Raw genomic sequence first — 27,221 nt, forward strand, 5'->3', positions numbered from 1 at the left:
CTGCCCGGCATACCATCACATATATTTATATACCGCACGGCATACCATCACATATATGTACCTGCCCGGAATACCATCACATATATTTATATACCCACCCGGCATACCATCACATATATTTATATACCCGCCCGGCATACCATCACATATATTTATATACCCGCCCGGCATACCATCACATATATGTACCTGCCCGGCATACCATCACATATATGTGCCTGCCCGGCATACCATCACATATATGTACCCGCCCGGCATACCATCACATATATTTATATACCCGCCCGGCATACCATCACATATATGTACCCGCCCGGCATACCATCACATATATATACCCGCCCGGCATACCATCACATATAAATATATGTACCCGTCCGGCATACCATCACATATATATACCCGCCCGACATACCATCACATATATATACCCGCCCGGCATACCATCACATATATGTACCTGCCCGGCATACCATCACATATATATACCCGCCCGACATACCATCACATATATATACCCGCCCGACATACCATCACATATATATACCCGCCCGACATACCATCACATATATATACCCGCCCCACATACCATCACATATATTTATATATATATACCCGCCCGACATACCATCACATATAAATATACATACCCGCCCGACATACCATCACATATATATACCCGCCCGACATACCATCACATATATATACCCGCCCGACATACCATCACATATATGTACTCGCCCGGCATACCATCACATATAAATATATGTACCCGCCCCACATACCATCACATATATTTTTATATATATATACCCGCCCAGCATACCATCATATATATATACCCGCCCGACATACCATCACATATAAATATATGTACCCGCCCCACATACCATCACATATATTTATATATACATACCCGCCCGGCATACCATTACATATATGTACCCGCCCGGCATACCATCACATATACAGTATATACCCGCCCGGCATACCATCACATATAAATATATGTACCCGCCCGGCATACCATCACATATACAGTATATACCCGCCCGGCATACCATCACATATATATACCCGCCCGACATACCATCACATATATATACCCGCCCCACATACCATCACATATATTTATATATATATACCCGCCCGGCATACCATCACATATAAATATACATACCCGCCCGGCATACCATCGCATACATAGACACCGCTTTCCGGGCATGTATTTCAGTCGGAAAGGTGCCCAAGGATGGTGAGTGGAATGTTTCAGCCAATGGCGGGCCGGGAGCACTGAGGTGGGCGGGGCTCCCGTATTCCGTCCTCTCCTCCGCTGGTTCCGTTAAGTGCAGGGGGAGACAGGGAGCGGGACGCTGCGGCCATGGCTCTCGTATTCTCCGCTATCCGGGTGCTATTGGGGCTCTTCTTTGGCTTCTCCGGAGTGATTAAGCTGACGGACCAGGTGTCGGCTGAGGTGCATCAGCACATGGTGAGTGCCCGCTCCGTGCTGTCCCCGGCACAATGCTGGCCCGACTGGTACTGACCGCCTCACATACTGACTGCCACTCCTGAGAGAACAACACGAGCCCGAGCATGGAGGCCTAGCGGGAGCGCTCCTGGACCTGTGCCCGTACGGGATAGCGGGGGTCCGGGTGTTGTAAGGACGGTGAGGAAGTAGCCGCCCTCTACCCGTGTGTGTGTGTGTGTGTGTGTGTCCAGTGATGTGTGTGTGTGTGTGTGTGTGTGTGTGTGTGTGTGTGTGTGCCCAGTGATGTGTGTGTGCGTGTGCGTGTGTGTGTGTGTGTGTGTGTGCGTGTGTGTGTGTGTGTGTGTGTGTGTCCAGTAATGTGTGTGTGTGTGTGTGTGTGTGCCCAGTGATGTGTGTGTGCGTGTGTGTGTGTGTGTGTGTGTGTCCAGTAATGTGTGTGTGTGTGTGTGTGTGTGTGTCCAGTAATGTGTGTGTGTGTGTGTGTGTGTGTGTGTGTGTGTGTGTGTGTGTGTCCAGCCCTGCACTAGGAGGGGACTGAGTGTGACAGGGAGCTGCAATAGTCTAAAGTCCCTCAAGTGATAGCACTGCCACATAGGAGCCTCCCTGTACCCTTTGCTCTCCCTCTCTCTCTCTCTTTATACCAACACGGGGGGGCTTCTCTGGGGGCTCTCTCTCTCTCTCTACATGGGGGGCTTCTCTGGGGTCTCTCTCTCTCTGTATACCAACACGGGGGGCTTCTCTGGGGGCTCTCTCTCTCTCTGTGTATACCAACACGGGGGGCTTCTCTGGGGGGTCTCGGGCTCTCTCTCTCTCTCTCTCTCTCTCTCTCTCTCTCTCTCTCTCTCTCTCTCTCTCTCTCTCTCTCTCTCTCTCTCTCTCTCTCTCTCTCTCTGTATATCCACATGGGGGGCCTTCTCTGGGCACTCTCTCCCCACATGGGGGGGCTTCTGTGGGTGCTCTCTCTCTCCCCCCACATGGGGGCTCTTACTGGGCGCTCCTTCTCTCGTGACAGGAAATGTCCAGAGCAGTATAGAAAACCTTTCCTGCTCTCCAGATGGGAAATATTAACACTTTCCGCAGAACGTACAGCAGCTTATAAGTACTGGAAGACTTGGTGAACAACCCCTTTAAGATGCACTATTGCTGGATTCTGATCACGATGCGTGCATTTTCTGTGTTGTGTTTTTATCCGGTTAGCCGGCTGTTGGCCCGGTACATTGCCTGGTGCTATAGGACACCTCGGTCTGTGCTGCCGCTACTTTTACATCAGGGCCCTGTTCTAATCAGAACCAACGCTTCCGTATGATCCTATTTATTCTGTGACTCATGGAGAAAATGAACCTGTAAACCTTGTAGTACTTTGCCCTGGCAGTAATGCATTGTGAAGGAGTGGTGTATGCCGTCAGGCCTCTGGGTTCTCCTGTTATCTGCAATTGTCTGGAAAAGTCTTATTCCTTTCTTTGCCAGAACGCGAAGAATTCGCTTACCTTCTCCCTCCTGTCATGTTGGGCTATTTGCAAAGCCTCGGAGCTGTAATCCTTCTCTATACGTGAACCCAGATAAATGACAGCTAGCAACCAAAGTTTAACTGTGTACAGAACTATGGACCCATTCAATTAAGGGTCCTATTACACTGAGCGATTTTTAACGACTAACGATAAACGATCGCAAACGAGATTGTTTATCGTTAACCTTAAATCGTTCACCATATTACACAGAACAGTCGTTAGTTCCGATCGTTACTGCGATTGTTACTATGATCGTTTACTCCATCTGATCCCGGCAAAACAATGAACAATGTGCAATTACACTGAACGATTAGTGAAAAAAAATGCGGAACTTGAGCGAACGATTGTGGAGCGATTTTAGGTTCAGATCTAAATAAACGATCGACACACGAACGATTTTTCGATTGTTGCCTGCAATTACACAGAACGGTTGTTTAAATTCGAACGATATAATGATTTCGCCTATAATAGTCCCGTGTGATAGGGCCCTGAGTCTATTAAGATCTACTGTGGAGCTCGCGGAGCACACCAGCTGGGGCTGCAGTGGTAGCTTTACATAAGGGAAAAAAATGTTTTATTGCTCCGCAAGGCCGGGAGAGGGGCGGCAACTAGTCATCTGGGTGAGGAGCCATGCTCTGCGTGGATGATTGACAGGCGGATAGACCCGTTAGTGGCCTCTCTGGCAGTCATCCCCGCACTGCGCTGACAGCCAGAGAGCTGTGACTAGTTACAGGCGGCTCTTCGCCCAGATGACTAGTTGCTGCCCCACTTTCAGCATCGCACTGTGTAATAAAACATCTTTTTCCCCTTTGTAAAGCTGCTGCACATGCGGCTGGTATGCTCCGCGAGCTGCACAGTAGATCTATACTCAGCTGCTGAGACCATATCAGCACAAGCATGGTGATTTATTTAATTTTAACCAAAACTTTTAGGGTGCGTTCACACCTACAGTATCTGCAGCAGATTTGATGCTGTGTTCAGTTATTTAAATGAAATCTGCTGCAGAAAATCAGCTGCAGATCCTGTCGGTGTGAACGCACCATTAACCAAATCTTCCCTGCTGCAACATTAAGGAGGACGGCGCTGACAGCTGCATTTAGATGCTTTGCTCCTTAGTTCCCTGGTGTCTAGTGGGAGGGATCGCGATGTGATCGCGGTGGGGGAGATCCATTCTTCTGCCCGGGCCGGGGACGCTGATCCTGGCTCGGCAATACATTGCACTGGCCTGCAGCAGGCCAGTGCAATGTATCACCGATGTGACTGATCATTGCTGTGTATATACAAGTCCACCAGGGGGACTTCCAGTTAATGTAAAAAAAAAAGTAAAAATGTTTTTTTATTAATAAAAAGTCCAAATCAGCCCTTTCCCATTTTATAAACAAATAAACATGTTCACCGCCTCGTGTGTAATCGACTGAACTATTAAATTATCACATTCCTGATCTCGCACGGTAAAACTGCGTTAGTGCCCAAGTGAGCATTTTTGGTCACATCAAATCCCAAAATTTTTTTATAAAAAGCGATCAAAAGTCACATATGCACAATTAAGGTACCGATAGAACACATCATGGCGCAAAAAATGACACCTGACACAGCCCCATAGACCAAAGGATAAAAGCGCTATAAGCCTGGGAATGGAGCGATTTTAAGAACCATATATTTGTTAACAATGGTTTGAATTTTTTTTAAAAGCCATCAAATAAAATAAAACTTATACATGTTACATATCGTTGTAATCGTAACGACTTGCGGAATATTTATAATAAGACAGTTTTAACCCAGGGTGAACAGCGTAAACACAAAACTCCCTGAAATGAAAATTTTTTTTTCCAGTTTCGCAGCATATTTTATGGGAAAATAAAGTCTGCCATTGCAAAGTACAATTGGTGTCGCAAAAAATAAAGGCGCATATGGGTCTCTAGGTAAAAAAATGCAAGCGCTATGGCCTTTTAAACATAAATTGGCAAAAGCGCAAAAACGAAAATTGGCTTTGACCTTAAGGGGTTAACGACCAAGGGCGTAAATGTACACCCTTGCGATGTTCAGGACACTGAGAGGGGAGACGCCCGGCGAGCCCCCTCTTAACCGCCGCAATCCCGGGTGCTGTCAGCAGCCAATTAATGGGCACGGCGATCAGACCGTGCCAGCTAATTAGCCTTTTAAATGCAGCTGTTAAAATTGACAGCTGCATTTAAAATGTCTATTTCCCACATCCCTGGTATCTAGTGGGGGGATTGCCCCTGTGACATGATCGTGGAGGAGCGATCCCCTCATCTTTACCAGGCCGGGGTCTAAGCCGTAATGGCGCTGATCCCGGCTCGGCATTCTATTGCTCTTGGCTGCAGCAGCCTAGAGCAATAGAACATTGATCTCATGGATCTATGCAGTATAAGAATACAGGGTAGTGATACTACAGGGCTCCAGACTAAAAAATTTACATAGGAGCCATTGGCTCCTAACCTGAAAAATTTAGGCGCCAAATAGAATATTTGGTCGCCAACATTTTAAAACATGTAAAATTAATGTTATGTTAAATGGGACTTACTGTGTGCAGAGGCCACGGCAGCATCCTCCTCCTTTAGATTCTCTCTTTTCTTAGTTTGAAAACGTTCAACATGGAAACTTGCAACTTGACAACCATATACCCCCCTGCTGCCGGTGTGTTCCCTCAGCCAGCTGACATCTTACCGGCAATGATCTACTATATATATAGCCCCCGGCAGCCGATGACATATAGCCCCTGTGGCAATGTATATGGGAAGTGGTACTGTGCAGTGTATACATACACACACACACACTGAGGGAAGTGGTACTGTGCAGTGTATACATACACACACACACACTGAGGGAAGTGGTACTGTGCAGTGTATACATACACACACACACACTGAGGGAAGTGGTACTGTGCAGTGTATACATACACACACACACACACACTGAGGGAAGTGGTACTGTGCAGTGTATACATACACACACACACACTGAGGGAAGTGGTACTGTGCTGTGTATACATACACACACACACACACACTGAGGGAAGTGGTACTGTGCAGTGTATACATACACACACACACACACACACACACTGAGGGAAGTGGTACTGTGCAGTGTATACATACACACACACACACTGAGGGAAGTGGTACTGTGCAGTGTATACATACACACACACACACTGAGGGAAGTGGTACTGTGCAGTGTATACATACACACACACACACTGAGGGAAGTGGTACTGTGCAGTGTATACATACACACACACACACTGAGGGAAGTGGTACTGTGCAGTGTATACATACACACACACACACTGAGGGAAGTGGTACTGTGCAGTGTATCCATACACACACACACACTGAGGGAAGTGGTACTGTGCAGTGTATACATACACACACACACACTGAGGGAAGTGGTACTGTGCAGTGTATACATACACACACACACACTGAGGGAAGTGGTACTGTGCAGTGTATACATACACACACACACACTGAGGGAAGTGGTACTGTGCAGTGTATACATACACACACACACACTGAGGGAAGTGGTACTGTGCAGTGTATACATACACACACACACACACTGAGGGAAGTGGTACTGTGCAGTGTATACATACACACACACACACTGAGGGAAGTGGTACTGTGCAGTGTATACATACACACACACACACTGAGGGAAGTGGTACTGTGCAGTGTATACATACACACACACACACTGAGGGAAGTGGTACTGTGCAGTGTATACATACACACACACACACTGAGGGAAGTGGTACTGTGCAGTGTATACATACACACACACACACTGAGGGAAGTGGTACTGTGCAGTGTATACATACACACACACACACTGAGGGAAGTGGTACTGTGCAGTGTATACATACACACACACACTGAGGGAAGTGGTACTGTGCAGTGTATACATACACACACTCTGAGGGAAGTGGTACTGTGCAGTGTATACATACACACACACTGAGGGAAGTGGTACTGTGCAGTGTATACATACACACACCACACTGAGGGAAGTGTTTGGATACTACCGAGGGAAGTGGTACTGTACATGTATACACACCACCACTTGGAGGGAAGTGGTACTGTGCAGTGTATACATACACACACACACTGAGGGACAGTGGTACTGTGCAGTGTATACATACACACACACACACTGAGGGAAGTGGTACTGTGCAGTGTATACATACCACACCATCACACTGAGGGAAGTGGTACTGTGCAGTGTATACATACCCACACACACACGTGAGGGGATTGGTACTGTGCACAGGTGATACATACACACACCACACTGAGGGAAGTGGTACTGTGCAGTGTATACATACACCACACAGACACACTGAGGGAAGTGGTACTGTGCAGTGTATACATACACACACACACTGTGAGGGATAGTGGGACTGTGCAGTGTATACATACACACACACACTGAGGGAAGTGGTACTGTGCAGGTTATACATACACACACCACACTGAGGGAAGTGGTACTGTGCAGTGTATACATCACACACAGCACTGAGGGAAGTGGTACTGTGCAGTGTATACATACACACACACCTGAGAGAAGTGGTACTGTGCAGTGTATACATACACACACACCACTGAGGGAAGTGGTACTGTTGCAGTGTATACATACACACACACACTGAGGGAAGTGGTACTGTGCAGTGTATACATACACACACACACTGAGGGAAGTGGTACTGTGCAGTGTATACATACACACACACACTGAGGGAAGTGGTACTGTGCAGTGTATACATACACACACACACTGAGGGAAGTGGTACTGTGCAGTGTATACATACACACACACACTGAGGGAAGTGGTACTGTGCAGTGTATACATACACACACACACACTGAGGGAAGTGGTACTGTGCAGTGTATACATACACACACACACACTGAGGGAAGTGGTACTGTGCAGTGTATACATACACACACACACACTGAGGGAAGTGGTACTGTGCAGTGTATACATACACACACACACACTGAGGGAAGTGGTACTGTGCAGTGTATACATACACACACACACACTGAGGGAAGTGGTACTGTGCAGTGTATACATACACACACACACACTGAGGGAAGTGGTACTGTGCAGTGTATACATACACACACACAACACTGAGGGAAGTGGTACTGTGGCAGTGTATACATACACACACACACACTGAGGGAAGTGGTACTGTGCAGTGTATACAATACACACACACACACTGAGGGAAGTGGTACTGTGCAGTGTATACATACACACACACACACTGAGGGAAGTGGTACTGTGCAGTGTATACATACACACACACACACTGAGGGAAATGGTACTGTGCAGTGTATACATACACACACACACACTGAGGGAGTGGTACTGTGGCAGTGGATACACATACACACACCACACACTGAGGGGAAGTGGTACTGTGCAGTGTATACATACACACCACACACACTGAGGGAAGTGGTACCTGTGCAGTGTATACATACACACACACACACTGAGGGAAGTGGTAATGTGCATGTATACATACACACACACACACTGAGGGAAGTGTACTGTGCAGTGTATACATACACACACACAACACTGAGGGAAGTGGTACTGTGCAGTGTATACATACACACACACACACTGAGGGAAGTGGTACTGTGCAGTGTATACATACACACACACACACTGAGGGAAGTGGTACTGTGCAGTGTAACATACACACACACACACTGAGGAAGTGGTACTGTGGCAGTGTATACATACACACACACTGAGGGAAGTGGTACTGTGCAGTGTATACATACACACACACACACTGAGGGAAGTGGTACTGTGCAGTGTATACATACACACACACACACTGAGGGAAGTGGTACTGTGCAGTGTATACATACACACACACACACTGAGGGAAGTGGTACTGTGCAGTGTATACATACACACACACACACTGAGGGAAGTGGTACTGTGCAGTGTATACATACACACACACACACTGAGGGAAGTGGTACTGTGCAGTGTATACATACACACACACACACTGAGGGAAGTGGTACTGTGCAGTGTATACATACACACACACACACTGAGGGAAGTGGTACTGTGCAGTGTATACATACACACACACACACTGAGGGAAGTGGTACTGTGCAGTGTATACATACACACACACACACTGAGGGAAGTGGTACTGTGCAGTGTATACATACACACACACACACTGAGGGAAGTGGTACTGTGCAGTGTATACATACACACACACACACTGAGGGAAGTGGTACTGTGCAGTGTATACATACACACACACACACTGAGGGAAGTGGTACTGTGCAGTGTATACATACACACACACACACTGAGGGAAGTGGTACTGTGCAGTGTATACATACACACACACACACTGAGGGAAGTGGTACTGTGCAGTGTATACATACACACACACACACTGAGGGAAGTGGTACTGTGCAGTGTATACATACACACACACACACTGAGGGAAGTGGTACTGTGCAGTGTATACATACACACACACACACTGAGGGAAGTGGTACTGTGCAGTGTATACATACACACACACACACTGAGGGAAGTGGTACTGTGCAGTGTATACATACACACACACACACTGAGGGAAGTGGTACTGTGCAGTGTATACATACACACACACACACTGAGGGAAGTGGTACTGTGCAGTGTATACATACACACACACACACTGAGGGAAGTGGTACTGTGCAGTGTATACATACACACACACACACTGAGGGAAGTGGTAGTGTGCAGTGTATACATACACACACACACACACTGAGGGAAGTGGTACTGTGCAGTGTATACAAACACACACACACACTGAGGGAAGTGGTACTGTGCAGTGTATACATACACACACACACACACAGAGGGAAGTGGTACTGTGCAGTGTATACATACACACACACACACACTGAGGGAAGTGGTACTGTGCAGTGTATACATACACACACACACACACTGAGGGAAGTGGTACTGTGCAGTGTATACATACACACACACACACACTGAGGGAAGTGGTACTGTGCAGTGTATACATACACACCACACACACTGAGGGAAGTGGTACTGTGCAGTGTATACATACACACACACACACTGAGGGAAGTGGTACTGTGCAGTGTATACATACACACACACACACACTGAGGGAAGTGGTACTGTGCAGTGTATACATACACACACACACACACTGAGGGAAGTGGTACTGTGCAGTGTATACATACACACACACACCACTGAGGGAAGTGGTACTGTGCAGTGTATACATACACACACACACACACTGAGGGAAGTGGTACTGTGCAGTGTATACATACACACACACAACACTGAGGGAAGTGGTACTGTGCAGTGTATACATACACACACACACACACTGAGGGAAGTGGTACTGTGCAGTGTATACATACACACACACACACACTGAGGGAAGTGGTACTGTGCAGTGTATACATACACACACACACACTGAGGGAAGTGGTACTGTGCAGTGTATACATACACACACACACACACTGAGGGAAGTGGTACTGTGCAGTGTATACATACACACACACACACACTGAGGGAAGTGGTACTGTGCAGTGTATACATACACACACACACACACTGAGGGAAGTGGTACTGTGCAGTGTATACATACAACACACACACACTGAGGGAAGTGGTACTGTGCAGTGTATACATACACACACACACACTGAGGGAAGTGGTACTGTGCAGTGTATACATACACACACACACACACACTGAGGGAAGTGGTACTGTGCAGTGTATACATACACACACACACACACTGAGGGAAGTGGTACTGTGCAGTGTATACATACACACACACACACACCACTGAGGGAAGTGGTACTGTGCAGTGTATACATACACACACACACACACACACTGAGGGAAGTGGTACTGTGCAGTGTATACATACACACACACACACACACACTGAGGGAAGTGGTACTGTGCAGTGTATACATACACACACACACACACACTGAGGGAAGTGGTACTGTGCAGTGTATACATACACACACACACACACTGAGGGAAGTGGTACTGTGCAGTGTATACATACACACACACACACACACTGAGGGAAGTGGTACTGTGCAGTGTATACATACACACACACACACACACTGAGGGAAGTGGTACTGTGCAGTGTATACAGACACACACACACACACACTGAGGGAAGTGGTACTGTGCAGTGTATACATACACACACACACACACACACTGAGGGAAGTGGTACTGTGCAGTGTATACATACACACACACACACACTGAGGGAAGTGGTACTGTGCAGTGTATACATACACAACCACACACCACTGAGGGAAGTGGTACTGATGCAGTGTATACAATACACACACACACACACTGAGGGAAGTGGTACTGTGCAGTGTATACATACACCACACACAACACACTGAGGGGAGTGGTACTGTGCAGTGTATACATACCACACACACACACTGAGGGAAGTGGTACTGTGCAGTGTATCATACACCCAACACACACACTGAGGGAAGTGGTACTGTGCAGTGTATACATACACACACACACACTGAGGGAAGTGGTACTGTGCAGTGTATACATACACACACACACACACTGAGGGAAGTGGTACTGTGCAGTGTATACATACACACACACACACTGAGGGAAGTGGTACTGTGCAGTGTATACCATCACACACACACACACTGAGGGAAGTGGTACTGTGCAGTGTATACATACACTCACACACACACTGAGGGAAGTGGTACTGTGCAGTGTATACATACACACACACACACACACACTGAGGGAAGTGGTACTGTGCAGTGTATACATACACACACACACACACACACTGAGGGAAGTGGTACTGTGCAGTGTATACATACCACACACACACCACACACTGAGGGAAGTGGTACTGTGCAGTGTATACAATACACACACACACACACACACTGAGGGAAGTGGTACTGTGCAGTGATACATACCACACACACACACACACACTGAGGGAAGTGGTACTGTGCAGTGTATACATACACACAACACACACACACACTGAGGGAAGTGGTACTGTGCAGTGTATACATACACACACACACACACACACCTGAGGGAAGTGGTACTGTGCAGTGTATACATACACCACACACACACACACTGAGGGAAGTGGTACTGTGCAGTGTATACATACACACCACACACACACACTGAGGGAAGTGGTACTGTGCAGTGTATACATACACACACACACACACACTGAGGGAAGTGGTACTGTGCAGTGTATACATACACACACACACACACACACTGAGGGGAAGTGGTACTGTGCAGTGTATACATACACACACACACACTGAGGGAAGTGGTACTGTGCAGTGTATACATACACACACACACACTGAGGGAAGTGGTACTGTGCAGTGTATACATACACACACACACACTGAGGGAAGTGGTACTGTGCAGTGTATACATACACACACACACACTGAGGGAAGTGGTACTGTGCAGTGTATACATACACACACACACACACTGAGGGAAGTGGTACTGTGCATTGTATACATACACACACACACACACACTGAGGGAAGTGGTACTGTGCAGTGTATACATACACACACACACACACACACTGAGGGAAGTGGTACTGTGCAGTGTATACATACACACACACACACACACACTGAGGGAAGTGGTACTGTGCAGTGTATACATACACACACACACACACACACTGAGGGAAGTGGTACTGTGCAGTGTATACATACACACACACACACACACACTGAGGGAAGTGGTACTGTGCAGTGTATACATACACACACACACACACACACTGAGGGAAGTGGTACTGTGCAGTGTATACATACACACACACACACACACACTGAGGGAAGTGGTACTGTGCAGTGTATACATACACACCACACACACACACACTGAAGGGAAGTGGTACTGTGCAGTGTATACATACACACACACACACACACACTGAGGGAAGTGGTACTGTGCAGTGTATACATACACACACACACACACACACTGAGGGAAGTGGTACTGTGCAGTGTATACATACACACCACACACACACACTGAGGGAAGTGGTACTGTGCAGTGTATACATACAACACACACACACACACTGAGGGAAGTGGTACTGTGCAGTGTATACATACACACACACACACACACACTGAGGGAAGTGGTACTGTGCAGTGTATACATACACACACCACACACACACTGAGGGAAGTGGTACTGTGCAGTGTATACATACACCACACACACACACACTGAGGGAAGTGGTACTGTGCAGTGTATACATACACACACACACACACACACTGAGGGAAGTGGTACTGTGCAGTGTATACATACACACACACACACACACACTGAGGGAAGTGGTACTGTGCAGTGTATACATACACACACACACACACACTGAGGGAAGTGGTACTGTGCAGTGTATACATACACACACACACACACACACAGAGGGAAGTGGTACTGTGCAGTGTATACATACACACACACACACACACACTGAGGGAAGTGGTACTGTGCAGTGTATACATACACACACACACACACACTGAGGGAAGTGGTACTGTGCAGTGTATACATACACACACACACACACACACTGAGGAAGTGGTACTGTGCAGTGTATACATACACACACACACACACACACTGAGGGAAGTGGTACTGTGCAGTGTATACATACACACACACACACACACACTGAGGGAAGTGGTACTGTGCAGTGTATACATACACACACACACACACACACTGAGGGAAGTGGTACTGTGCAGTGTATACATACACACACACACACACACACTGAGGGAAGTGGTACTGTGCAGTGTATACATACACACACACACACACACACTGAGGGAAGTGGTACTGTGCAGTGTATACATACACACACACACACACACACTGAGGGAAGTGGTACTGTGCAGTGTATACATACACACACACACACACACACTGAGGGAAGTGGTACTGTGCAGTGTATACATACACACACACACACACACACTGAGGGAAGTGGTACTGTGCAGTGTATACATACACACACACACACACACACTGAGGGAAGTGGTACTGTGCAGTGTATACATACACACACACACACACACACTGAGGGAAGTGGTACTGTGCAGTGTATACATACACACACACACACACACACTGAGGGAAGTGGTACTGTGCAGTGTATACATACACACACACACACACACACTGAGGGAAGTGGTACTGTGCAGTGTATACATACACACACACACACACACACTGAGGGAAGTGGTACTGTGCAGTGTATACATACACACACACACACACACACTGAGGGAAGTGGTACTGTGCAGTGTATACATACACACACACACACACACACTGAGGGAAGTGGTACTGTGCAGTGTATACATACACACACACACACACACACTGAGGGAAGTGGTACTGTGCAGTGTATACATACACACACACACACACACACTGAGGGAAGTGGTACTGTGCAGTGTATACATACACACACACACACACACACTGAGGGAAGTGGTACTGTGCAGTGTATACATACACACACACACACACACACTGAGGGAAGTGGTACTGTGCAGTGTATACATACACCCACACACACACACACTGAGGGAAGTGGTACTGTGCAGTGTATACATACACACACACACACACACACTGAGGGAAGTGGTACTGTGCAGTGTATACATACACACAGCACACACACACTGAGGGAAGTGGTACTGTGCAGTGTATACATACACACACACACACACACACTGAGGGAAGTGGTACTGTGCAGTGTATACATACACACACACACACACACACTGAGGAAGTGGTACTGTGCAGTGTATACATACACACACACACACACACACTGAGGGAAGTGGTACTGTGCAGTGTATACATACACACACACACACACACACTGAGGGAAGTGGTACTGTGCAGTGTATACATACACACACACACACACACACTGAGGGAAGTGGTACTGTGCAGTGTATACATACACACACACACACACACACTGAGGGAAGTGGTACTGTGCAGTGTATACATACACACACACACACACACACTGAGGGAAGTGGTACTGTGCAGTGTATACATACACACACACACACACACACTGAGGGAAGTGGTACTGTGCAGTGTATACATACACACACACACACACACACTGAGGGAAGTGGTACTGTGCAGTGTATACATACACACACACACACACACACTGAGGGAAGTGGTACTGTGCAGTGTATACATACACACACACACACACACACTGAGGGAAGTGGTACTGTGCAGTGTATACATACCACACACACACACACACTGAGGAAGTGGTACTGTGCAGTGTATACATACACACACACACACACACACTGAGGGAAGTGGTACTGTGCAGTGTATACATACACACACCACACACACACTGAGGAAGTGGTACTGTGCAGTGTATACATACACACACACACACACACACTGAGGTATGTGGTACTGTGCAGTGTATACATACACACACACACACACACACTGAGGGAAGTGGTACTGTGCAGTGTATACATACACACACACACACACACACTGAGGGAAGTGTACTGTGCAGTGTATACATACACACACACACACACACACTGAGGGAAGTGTTACTGTGCAGTGTATACATACACACACACACACACACACTGAGAGGAAGTGGTACTGTGCAGTGTATACATACACACACACACACACACACTGAGGGAAGTGGTACTGTGCAGTGTATACATACACACACACACACACACACAGAGGGAAGTGGTACTGTGCAGTGTATACATACACACACACACACACACTGAGGGAAGTGGTACTGTGCAGTGTATAACATACACACACACACACACACACTGAGGGAAGTGGTACTGTGCAGTGTATACATACACACACACACACACACACTGAGGGAAGTGGTACTGTGCAGTGTATACATACACACACACACACACACACACTGAGGGAAGTGGTACTGTGCAGTGTATACATACACACACACACACACACACACTGAGGGAAGTGGTACTGTGCAGTGTATACATACACACACACACACACACACACTGAGGGAAGTGGTACTGTGCAGTGTATACATACACACACACACACACACACTGAGGGAAGTGGTACTGTGCAGTGTATACATACACACACACACACACACACACACTGAGGGAAGTGGTACTGTGCAGTGTATACATACACACACACACACACACACACTGAGGGAAGTGGTACTGTGCAGTGTATACATACACACACACACACACACACACTGAGGGAAGTGGTACTGTGCAGTGTATACATACACACACACACACACACACTGAGGGAAGTGGTACTGTGCAGTGTATACATACACACACACACACACACACACTGAGGGAAGTGGTACTGTGCAGTGTATACATACACACACACACACACACACACTGAGGGAAGTGGTACTGTGCAGTGTATACATACACACACACACACACACACACTGAGGGAAGTGGTACTGTGCAGTGTATACATACACACACACACACACACACTGAGGGAAGTGGTACTGTGCAGTGTATACATACACACACACACACACACACTGAGGGAAGTGGTACTGTGCAGTGTATACATACACACACACACACACACACTGAGGGAAGTGGTACTGTGCAGTGTATACATACACACACACACACACACACTGAGGGAAGTGGTACTGTGCAGTGTATACATACACACACACACACACACACTGAGGGAAGTGGTACTGTGCAGTGTATACATACACACACACACACACACACTGAGGGAAGTGGTACTGTGCAGTGTATACATACACACACACACACACACTGAGGGAAGTGGTACTGTGCAGTGTATACATACACACACACACACACACACTGAGGGAAGTGGTACTGTGCAGTGTATACATACACACACACACACACACTGAGGGAAGTGGTACTGTGCAGTGTATACATACACACACACACACTGAGGGAAGTGGTACTGTGCAGTGTATACATACACACACACACACTGAGGGAAGTGGTACTGTGCAGTGTATACATACACACACACACACTGAGGGAAGTGGTACTGTGCAGTGTATACATACACACACACACACACACTGAGGGAAGTGGTACTGTGCAGTGTATACATACACACACACACACACACTGAGGGAAGTGGTACTGTGCAGTGTATACATACACACACACACACACACTGAGGGAAGTGGTACTGTGCAGTGTATACATACACACACACACACACACTGAGGGAAGTGGTACTGTGCAGTGTATACATACACACACACACACACACTGAGGGAAGTGGTACTGTGCAGTGTATACATACACACACACACACACTGAGGGAAGTGGTACTGTGCAGTGTATACATACACACACACACACACTGAGGGAAGTGGTACTGTGCAGTGTATACATACACACACACACACTGAGGGAAGTGGTACTGTGCAGTGTATACATACACACACACACACTGAGGGAAGTGGTACTGTGCAGTGTATACATACACACACACACACTGAGGGAAGTGGTACTGTGCAGTGTATACATACACACACACACACTGAGGGAAGTGGTACTGTGCAGTGTATACATACACACACACACACACTGAGGGAAGTGGTACTGTGCAGTGTATACATACACACACACACACACTGAGGGAAGTGGTACTGTGCAGTGTATACATACACACACACACACTGAGGGAAGTGGTACTGTGCAGTGTATACATACACACACACACACTGAGGGAAGTGGTACTGTGCAGTGTATACATACACACACACACACTGAGGGAAGTGGTACTGTGCAGTGTATACATACACACACACACACTGAGGGAAGTGGTACTGTGCAGTGTATACATACACACACACACACTGAGGGAAGTGGTACTGTGCAGTGTATACATACACACACACACACTGAGGGAAGTGGTACTGTGCAGTGTATATACATACACACACACACACTGAGGGAAGTGGTACTGTGCAGTGTATATACATACACACACACACACTGAGGGAAGTGGTACTGTGCAGTGTATATACATACACACACACACACTGAGGGAAGTGGTACTGTGCAGTGTATATACATACACACACACACACTGAGGGAAGTGGTACTGTGCAGTGTATATACATACACACACACACACTGAGGGAAGTGGTACTGTGCAGTGTATATACATACACACACACACACTGAGGGAAGTGGTACTGTGCAGTGTATATACATACACACACACACACTGAGGGAAGTGGTACTGTGCAGTGTATATACATACACACACACACACTGAGGGAAGTGGTACTGTGCAGTGTATATACATACACACACACACACTGAGGGAAGTGGTACTGTGCAGTGTATATACATACACACACACACACTGAGGGAAGTGGTACTGTGCAGTGTATATACATACACACACACACTGAGGGAAGTGGTACTGTGCAGTGTATATATAGCTGGAGGGCCATAGATTTGGAAACGCCTATACAGAAGCATGCTATATTTTATGTCATTCTTAGGCTGCATCGACAAAGAACTACAAGTCCCAGCTCGCCTACAAAAAGGATTTCTCCACCTGTAAAAATAAAGTTCCACCCCAGCGATGCCCACAGCCGCACTTGTATCTATAACCCCGCCAGCTCCCAGTCCCTGGCTGCAGCACAGCACCTACCAGACAAGTAGTTGGTCCATTTCAGCAGCGAACCCTCCATGTCCTGCAGCCTCACAGCCCCGCCCCCTACAAGAGGCGATCTCGTCCATGAGCGAGTAGCCTCAATCCCCCGCCCAGGCCTCGGACCCCCCACACACATTACTGGCCGGCCGCCACCCCTGCCGTCCCTCCGGTTGTACTCACCCACTATCTAAGCTTGGTGCCGCTGGGGTGAACTTGAAGAACCGCGGCGCCGGGTGAGGAGAGGCGGGAGAGAAGCGCTGGAGGAGTGTGGCGCCTCTGCGGCCGTCCGTCCAATGAATGACGGACGTGCTGGATGACGTCACTGGAAAAGCGTGTCCCCGCACACGTCATCCAGCACGTCCGTCATTCATTGGACGGACGGCCGCAGAGGCGCCACGTGATTCGGCGCAGCGTGCGGAAGGCGGAAGTCCTTAAAGAGACAGCGCGCCGCCGGGGCCAGTCGCAAATGGCGCCCAGATTAATAAATCTGGGCGCCATTTGCAAGATGTCAGTCGCATTGGCGACCATTTTGGTCGCCATCTGGAGCCCTGTACTAGAAGTCCCCCAGGGGGAATAACCCTAACCCCAAGGGGACTTCTAGTATGTGTGTAAAAAATAAATAAATAAAATAAAAATGTTTTTTTTTATAAATAACATCCTCTCCCCCTTTCCCCATTTTCTAAATAAAACTAAATTAATAAACATTACTGCGTGTGTAATCGCCTGAACTATTAATTTATTTCATTCCTGATCTTGCACGGTAAACGGCGCAAGTGCAAAGAAAAATCCAAAGTGGAAAACTGCGCATTTTTGTTCGCATCAAATTCAGAAAAATTGTCATTGATTGTAAGCGATCAAAAAGTCGTATATGCGCAATTAAGGTACCAATAGAAAGTATAGATCATGGCAAAAAAAAATGGCACCTCACACGGCCCCATAGACCAAAGGATAAAAGCGTTATAAGCATGGTAATAAAGCGATTTTAAGGAACATTTATTCTTAAAACAAAAGGGCAAACGGCGTAAACACGAAACCTCCCCAAATAAAAAATTAAAAAAAGTAGTTTTTTTTTTCAATATCAGCACACATTTAATTTCTTTCCTGGTTTCGCAGTGTACTTTATGCAAAAATTAAGCCTGTCATTGCAAAGTACAATTAGTGGCGCAAAGGGCTCATGTTGGTCTCTAGACCGTTTAAGTACAAGTATTAAAAAACGTAAGCGCAAAATTGGAAATTGGCCTGGTCCTTAAGGGGTTAATGTCAGGTTTTAGTTTGTTTTTGTATTTCTCCCTGGTCTTATATAATGTTCTTCAACATCTTAGAGACAGGAAAAAATCTTCAGCGATGCTTTAGGTTTGCAGCTCTCTCTGGTGGCCAGTATGTATAATGACTGCATGCAATGTATTTTTTTTTTTTTTTTTTTTTCTAAATATCCTTCTTACCACCAGCATTTTTGTTTGGGCTTTAGGCTCTATTCATACGTCCTGTTCATGTCCTTAATTGCGGATCCGCAATAATATAGGACCAATGTATTTCAATGGACCTATACACACATCCGTGTTGTGTACTGGGCTGCAATCCGTTCCGCAAAAAAAAAAGGACAGACCCTAGTACGGACAGTAACTGACACATCCAATACAACTCTATGGGGTCCGTATTTTACGGATGCAATACGGATGCAATACGGATGCAATACGGAATGAATTTGCGGATTGTATACTGACTGAAATTTGCGGATTGGAAAAATATACTGACGTGTGAATAGACCCTTAGTGTATACAACATAAATGGATTGTTTAACAAATGTATCTAACAGCAGGGCACACTTGTCATAATATAACATGTCTGTTGTGTTCCTTTCAGAAGATAAATGTCCCTGGAATGATAAAGGTTCTGCAAAAAAATTGTAACCCGGAGATTGCGCTGCCCAGATAAAGGTGGTCCAGGATTCCAAAGGGTCAACTGAAGCACAAATTTATTTTGTCCAATAATAACGCGTTTCAGGGCCACAACGCCTCTTCATCAGATTTAGGACAGACATTTATGTTTGCTGGAATAATAAAAACATGCACTTTTAGGCTATGTTCCCACACAGTATTTTTGCTCAGTATTTTGCAACCAAAACTAGGTGTGCGAACATAGCCCAAAATGTGTTTGTGTGTGTGTGTGGGGGACACACACACAAAGAAATGACACTGAAATCTTGGGATAAATAAGTCAGTATGGATCTTCGCTATACAAATAAAGAAGATCCATACTGACTTCTTTATCGCAATATTTCAGCGTAATTTTTTTTTAGTTCATCACACACACACACACACACACACACACACACATATTTTGGGCCATGTTCCCACACAGTATTTTTGACCAGTATTTTGCAACCAAAACCAGGAGTGGATTGAAAGCACAGGCTATGTCCGCACACCTGGTTTTGGTTGCAAAAATACTGTGTGGGAACATAGCCTAAAATTGCATGTTTTTTATTATTCCAGCAAAAATAAATGTCTGTCCTAAATCTGATGCGTTGTGGCCCTGAAACGCGTTATTATTGGACAAAATAATTTGTGCTTCAGTTGACCCTTTGGAATCCTGAACCACTTCTGTGAGATTTTGTAAAACTGGAGTAAAAAGTGATAACAAAAAGTTGCATATATACGCAATCTACCTCTAAAAAGTCAAGATAATGTCGGGAAAAAAATGAGGCCTCAAGCAGCCCCACAGACCAAAGAATATAAGCATTATAAGGATCAGAATAGAGCAGTTTTAAAGAAATTAACTTTTTTTTTTAATGTTTTAATTTTTTAAAAGCAGTAAAGTTAAACTAGATTTGCATTTCCAGGGAAATACATAGTGCTTGAAAGGAGCGCCCCTTTACCAGTGACTTCCAGAGCGCCCCTTTACCAGTGACTTCCTTTTTAGAGAAACTTTAACCCTGGGTGCCATCCCTTTAAAAGCAACTTGGGTCCTGCCCCTTTAAGAGCGACTTGGCTCCCGTCCCTTTAAGAACGACATGGGTCCCTTTAGGAGCGACCCGGGTCGCTCTCAAAGGGACCCGGGTCACTCTCAAAGGGACCCATTTACAGAGGCTTGGGTACTGTCCCTGCTACATGGCTGCCTCAGCTCTGCTATTTTACTGACTGAACTCTGTAACTAATAATGGTAAAGATCATTGCTCGGTTACCGCGACAACCTTACTCATGTCAGGGAGACAAAATCGTTAAGGACCTTCCATATATTACATTTTCTATCGACCAATAGTGGACATGTGACTGTGGATGTTGTGATACATTGCCTGACAAGACCTTAGAGTTCCTATTGGCTGCTATATTTCAGCTATTTGCATATGTGCTGTGATTGTCTGTTAGCGGTTAAGAGTGTGGCCATTATTTCCAATAGGCCATTATTTTCTATGGGAAATTAGGGGCCTTTAAACGTAAATTTCTTAAAAACGACAAATCCGATCGAAACGAAAAATAGCACACCTCACATGGCCGAGGGCTTCGAAACGCAGTTTGAACGGAGTCTGTGTGCAAAGCGGTTCAGGCTGTATTAATCGCAGAAAAATAGCTGGAAGAAACAGAAGAAGAAGAAGAAGAATACGGATTACGATATAGTGCTTTTCAAGCACTATAATAAAAGTTATATAAGTTGCCTATGGATGTCCTGGAATGGGAAAAAGTTAATATGGGAGACTTTGTATGATGGATGTCATCATTCAGTGGCACTTGTGGTATCCGGCCTCAAAACATACCTCGAATGGACACTGAAAGAAACCAAAGGAGAGAGCCTTACTTGGCCTTTTTTTACTTGAACGATAAACGAAGAAATAAACTTTTATATTGTTAAACTTACCATAATACATATCCATAACAACTCAAAAGTTATTGTTAGTAATTTTACTTCTCCTTTTCCTTTGCAGAAATCGCAGTTTGTGCAGTTTGCTGATGTGTTCCCGCTCAAAGACTTTGGTTTTAAGCCTGATCCATACCAGTACCTGCAGACAGTAGGGTTGGTGGAGCTGCTGGCCGGACTATTGCTGGCCTTTGGGCCTCGGATTCTTCAGGAGATTAGCAACCTTGTGCTTTGCATTATTATGATAGGTAAGGCTGAGTTGTATTTTTACTTCTTTAACCCCTTAAAAACCGGGCTAATTTTCGATTTTGCGTTTTCGTTTTTTTCCTCGTGTATATAAGGCCATAGCAGTTGCATTTTTACACTGACTGACCCATAAGCCCTTACTTTTTGCGTCACTAATTGTACTTTGCAATGACAGGCTGAATTTTTGCATAATATAAGCTGCAAACCAGAAAAAAATTATATGCGGGGTGAAATTGAAAAAAAAAACGCAATTCTTTTTCTTTGGGAGGGCTTCGTTTTTACGCTGTGTCCCCTATGGAAAAACGGACATGTTATATATGTACGATTAAAACGATATGTAACATGTATAACTTTTATATTAATTGATGGCTCGTAAAAAAATTAAAACCTTTTACAGAAAATAAACGTTTCTTAAAATCGCTCTAATCCCAGGCTTATAGCGCTTTTATCCTTTGGTCTATGGGGCTGTATGAGGTGTAATTTTTTTGCGCCATGATCTGTACTTATTGGTACCTTGATTGCGCATATTCGACTTTTTGATCGCTTTTTATTACAATTTTTCTGGATTTGATGCGATCAAAAATGCGCAATTTTGCACTTTGGAATTTTTGGGCGCTTACGCTTTATTTATTTTTATTTATAAAATGGGAAAAGGGGGGTGATTTGGACTTTTATTAGGGGAGGGGGTTATTTATTAATAAAAACACTTTATTCTTTTTTTTACATACAGTAATAAGCCGCCCCCTGGGGGACTTCTATATACACAGCACTGATCTCCCATTGAGATCAATGCTGTGTATATAATAGAGCAATGATCCATCCGATCGGTGCTCTGTTATAATGGTCTGCAGCAGACCATCTACATAGATTGCGGAGCCGGGATCAAAATCATTCAGACGCTGAGCCCCGGCCGGCTCATTTCAACGGATCTCCCCTACGCGATCGCATAGCGGGGGTGGGGGGTGTCCCACTAGACACCAGGGACAGGGGCCACATACAGTATTCAAATGCAGCTGTCAGCTTTGACAGCTGCATTTGAATAGTTAAATAGCCGGCCGCGGCGATCGGCTGTGGCGGCTAATACCCGCGGTCCCTGGCTGCACATAGCAACCGGGGACTGCGGGCCGCAGAGAGGGCTCACGCCGGGAGCCCTCTCTGATCCCCCTTAACGGCCACATGACTGGTATACCCGTCATGCGTCGTTAAGGGGTTAACGAGAACCAATAATGGACTATTTTTTTTTTTTTTTAATTCCTTAATTTAAATTATTTTATTAACATTTGTAAATTTTGACGTCACTTGCGTTCCAGTGGCGGCACGCAAGTGACATCATCAAGATGGCAGCACCCAGCCTTACTGCACCGGAACAAAGGATTAGGTAAAGTATAAGATACAGACTGCAAAGGCAGTCTGTATCTTCATAAATAGACTTCAGTTTGTATCATATACTTCACCTAATCCTTTCCATCGATACAGTAAGGCCGGACACCGCCATCTTGAGGACGTCACTTGCAGTCCGACGCTGGAATGCACCGCTGATACGCAAGTGACGTCACAAAGATGGCGACGCCCGGCCATACCACAACGATACAGAGGAGTAGGTAAAGTATAAGATACGGACTGCAAATGCAGTCTGTAGCTTCATGAATAGACTTAGGGAGGGATGAACTTTTATGACAGGGACAGGTAAATTTAGGTGATGCCTTCTCTTTAAAGGGAATGTGCACCTACATTTTTCTTTTAATAATAAGTCCAATACTAAAACTAGTTATTTTATTTTAATTTAAATTTTTTTACTTCTTTTTTTCCCCCAGTTTTTTTTTTATTGTTATGGGGGCTGCCATATTGCCTGGGCTGCTGTTAACAACATTTAGTGACATACTTTACAGCAAGCCTCATGGACATAGACGACAATAAACAGACTTTGTCCCCTTGAGATGAATGTGAAACATTACTGAATGTACTCTGTCACCTTTGTCGCGGTCATTCCACAGGGATCTGCTTTTGTCTCCCCTAGCTACAGGTGTCACGTGAAGCTGCAATGCTGTACAGATCACTTTATAGCAGCCTCTTCTTATCACCACAGACACAGCAGAAAATCTCAGCTTCGTTTTAGCCCCAGTGGTTTCCTGATAACACATTCCCTTTAAATTACAATCAAATTGTACCACCAATTTTGCTATTTTTGCCTAATTTTTAGATCAGGTGTGGAGTGACAATGTCCATACCTTGGGGGCATTCACATGTTCTGTAAATGCAGTCTGTGCACTGAAGATGTGCTAGAGACCAGATCTGTGGACCTCCCAGCATCATGTAGCATTATAATGCCAGGAGACTCGTAAATCTGATCTATATTCATGGACTGTGTTAATGCCCCTTAAACTACGATTAAGGATAATGAGAACGTCTTGCTTTTACATCAGCTGTCTGTTTTTGATTTTTGGCAACAGGTAGCTGATGGCTGATGCCCCTCTTCCACCATAATCATGTGAAAGGGAAATGTGAGGCCAATAGCAAAGGGAAATTGAGAGTACAGATATATGTATCCGCGCTGTCAGTTTCCAGATCACAAGCAGTATATACCATTGGCGCTGCTATGTGATCTGCAATCCGCCTCTCCTATCCTCTGGCCGCTGCTTCATGCCGCCATCTCCAGAATGAATGACAGCCGGAGGAGGTGGGGCAGCCTTAATATACAGTTGGAGGACACAGGTATGGGGTGCTGGATGACAAGCAGAGTTGATGGTAAGTATAAACTGATTGTGATCTGGAAGCTGACAGCACGGATAAATTCAGTTTCCATGGCTGCACAAATGATATTTATTGTGCTGTGTAAAGGCACTGAAACAAGAACTGATCTTGCTGATCTCTTGTGTCTTTGCATGGAGGGGGCGTTGCACACCTAGGGCACAGACACTCTAGGCCACGCCAATTTGACACAGGGATGCAAGTTTAAAAGTAGTTTTTTAGGACAATAATTCCACCCCTTGCCGAGCGGACCCCAGGACAGATCTTGGATTAAAAGCAGCTATCTGAAGGTACAAGTGGTTTGGAGGGGGCAGATTGTGGGTACAAAAGTGCTTTAACAAGGTTCAGCTATTGCACTTCTGATGTATTGATGTATGAGCTTTTTTATGTTTTGGCTGAAATTTTTTCTTTTAACCTAGTTCTGTTGTGGTATTACTTCCAATTGAATGTTTGTTTTTTTGTTTTTTTTCAGGAGCAATTTACACTCTACTTGTTCTGAAGGAACCTATTGCTATGTGTGCCCCAGCCACTGTCTGCTTGGGGCTTCTCTTGCTGCTTATCATTCGTGGACATGGCAAAAAGTCCAAATCAAAGGCTGAGTAAGAAGAATGAGACGTCACATTGACAAACATCGGACCAGTCACTTCCTAGATCTGTATTACATAGTGGGAGCATTTCTAAAAGGAAAAACAAAAAGAACTCTTGAGACTAGGTGGGGTTCTGTTATGGTTGTCTCCACTTTTGGATCTGATATGTTTAATATCTGAGTAGTCTGTGATAAATATCTCAGGTTTTTTACAATAATAGGATTTTTTGGCCAGTGAGATTTTTTTCTAATGACTCCCAATGTAGTGGGGAAAAAAAAGCAGTTACTCATTTGTCCGATTCCCAGACCTGCTGGCACCCTGTTCCCCCTGCTTTATTTTTCTTGGTTCCTGTGATGATTTTTTTTTGAATAGGAACTGCTGAGCTGAGTGAACTAGAACCAAAAAGAGGAGGACAGCAGTGGGCAGTGTCAGAATGGTAGCAGGGGATCAGGGCAGGTGAGTAACGCTGCATTTTTATTTTGACTGTATCAGGAAGCATGATGGTGCATTTACACAGACAGTTTTATCTGACAGATCTTTGAAGCCAAAACCAGGAGCAGACTCTAAACAGGGATCAGGTCATAAAGGAAAGACTGGGATCCATCCTCTTTTTAAATCCATTCCTGGCTTTGGCTTCCAAAATCTGTCAGATAAATCTTTCTGTGTAAACACACCTTTAGATAACAATAGTTCTCTGTCCAGAAAACCCCTTTAAGTATTAGGGGAAAAAAAAAATTCTGCAAGGCCTTTAAGTGCTCATGGCAGTGACTAGTTATCTGACCATGGAGAGTAATCTGTTTTTCATAAATAAATTTTTTTACATGAATGTGTGCACTATGTTAGATGCTTTATTTCTCTTTTGATTTTGATGGGAAATATTTTGGTCATAAAATAAAACATCATTGGAATAAACATAAA

At 45.3% G+C, this 27,221-nt stretch overlaps 1 protein-coding gene across 1 annotated transcript; it reads left to right on the forward strand.

Annotated features, from left to right (window-relative positions):
• Positions 1-1,326: 1,326 nt before the first annotated feature.
• TMEM35B (transmembrane protein 35B) lies at positions 1,327-27,221 on the forward strand. Its single transcript, XM_069971562.1, has 3 exons — positions 1,327-1,489; positions 22,790-22,970; positions 26,189-27,221. Exons 1-3 carry the CDS (start codon positions 1,382-1,384, stop codon positions 26,317-26,319), a joined length of 420 nt encoding a protein of 139 aa, XP_069827663.1. The 5' UTR covers positions 1,327-1,381; the 3' UTR covers positions 26,320-27,221.

The sequence above is a fragment of the Dendropsophus ebraccatus genome, chromosome 5 (genome assembly GCF_027789765.1).
Source record: "Dendropsophus ebraccatus isolate aDenEbr1 chromosome 5, aDenEbr1.pat, whole genome shotgun sequence".
NCBI lineage: Eukaryota > Metazoa > Chordata > Amphibia > Anura > Hylidae > Dendropsophus > Dendropsophus ebraccatus.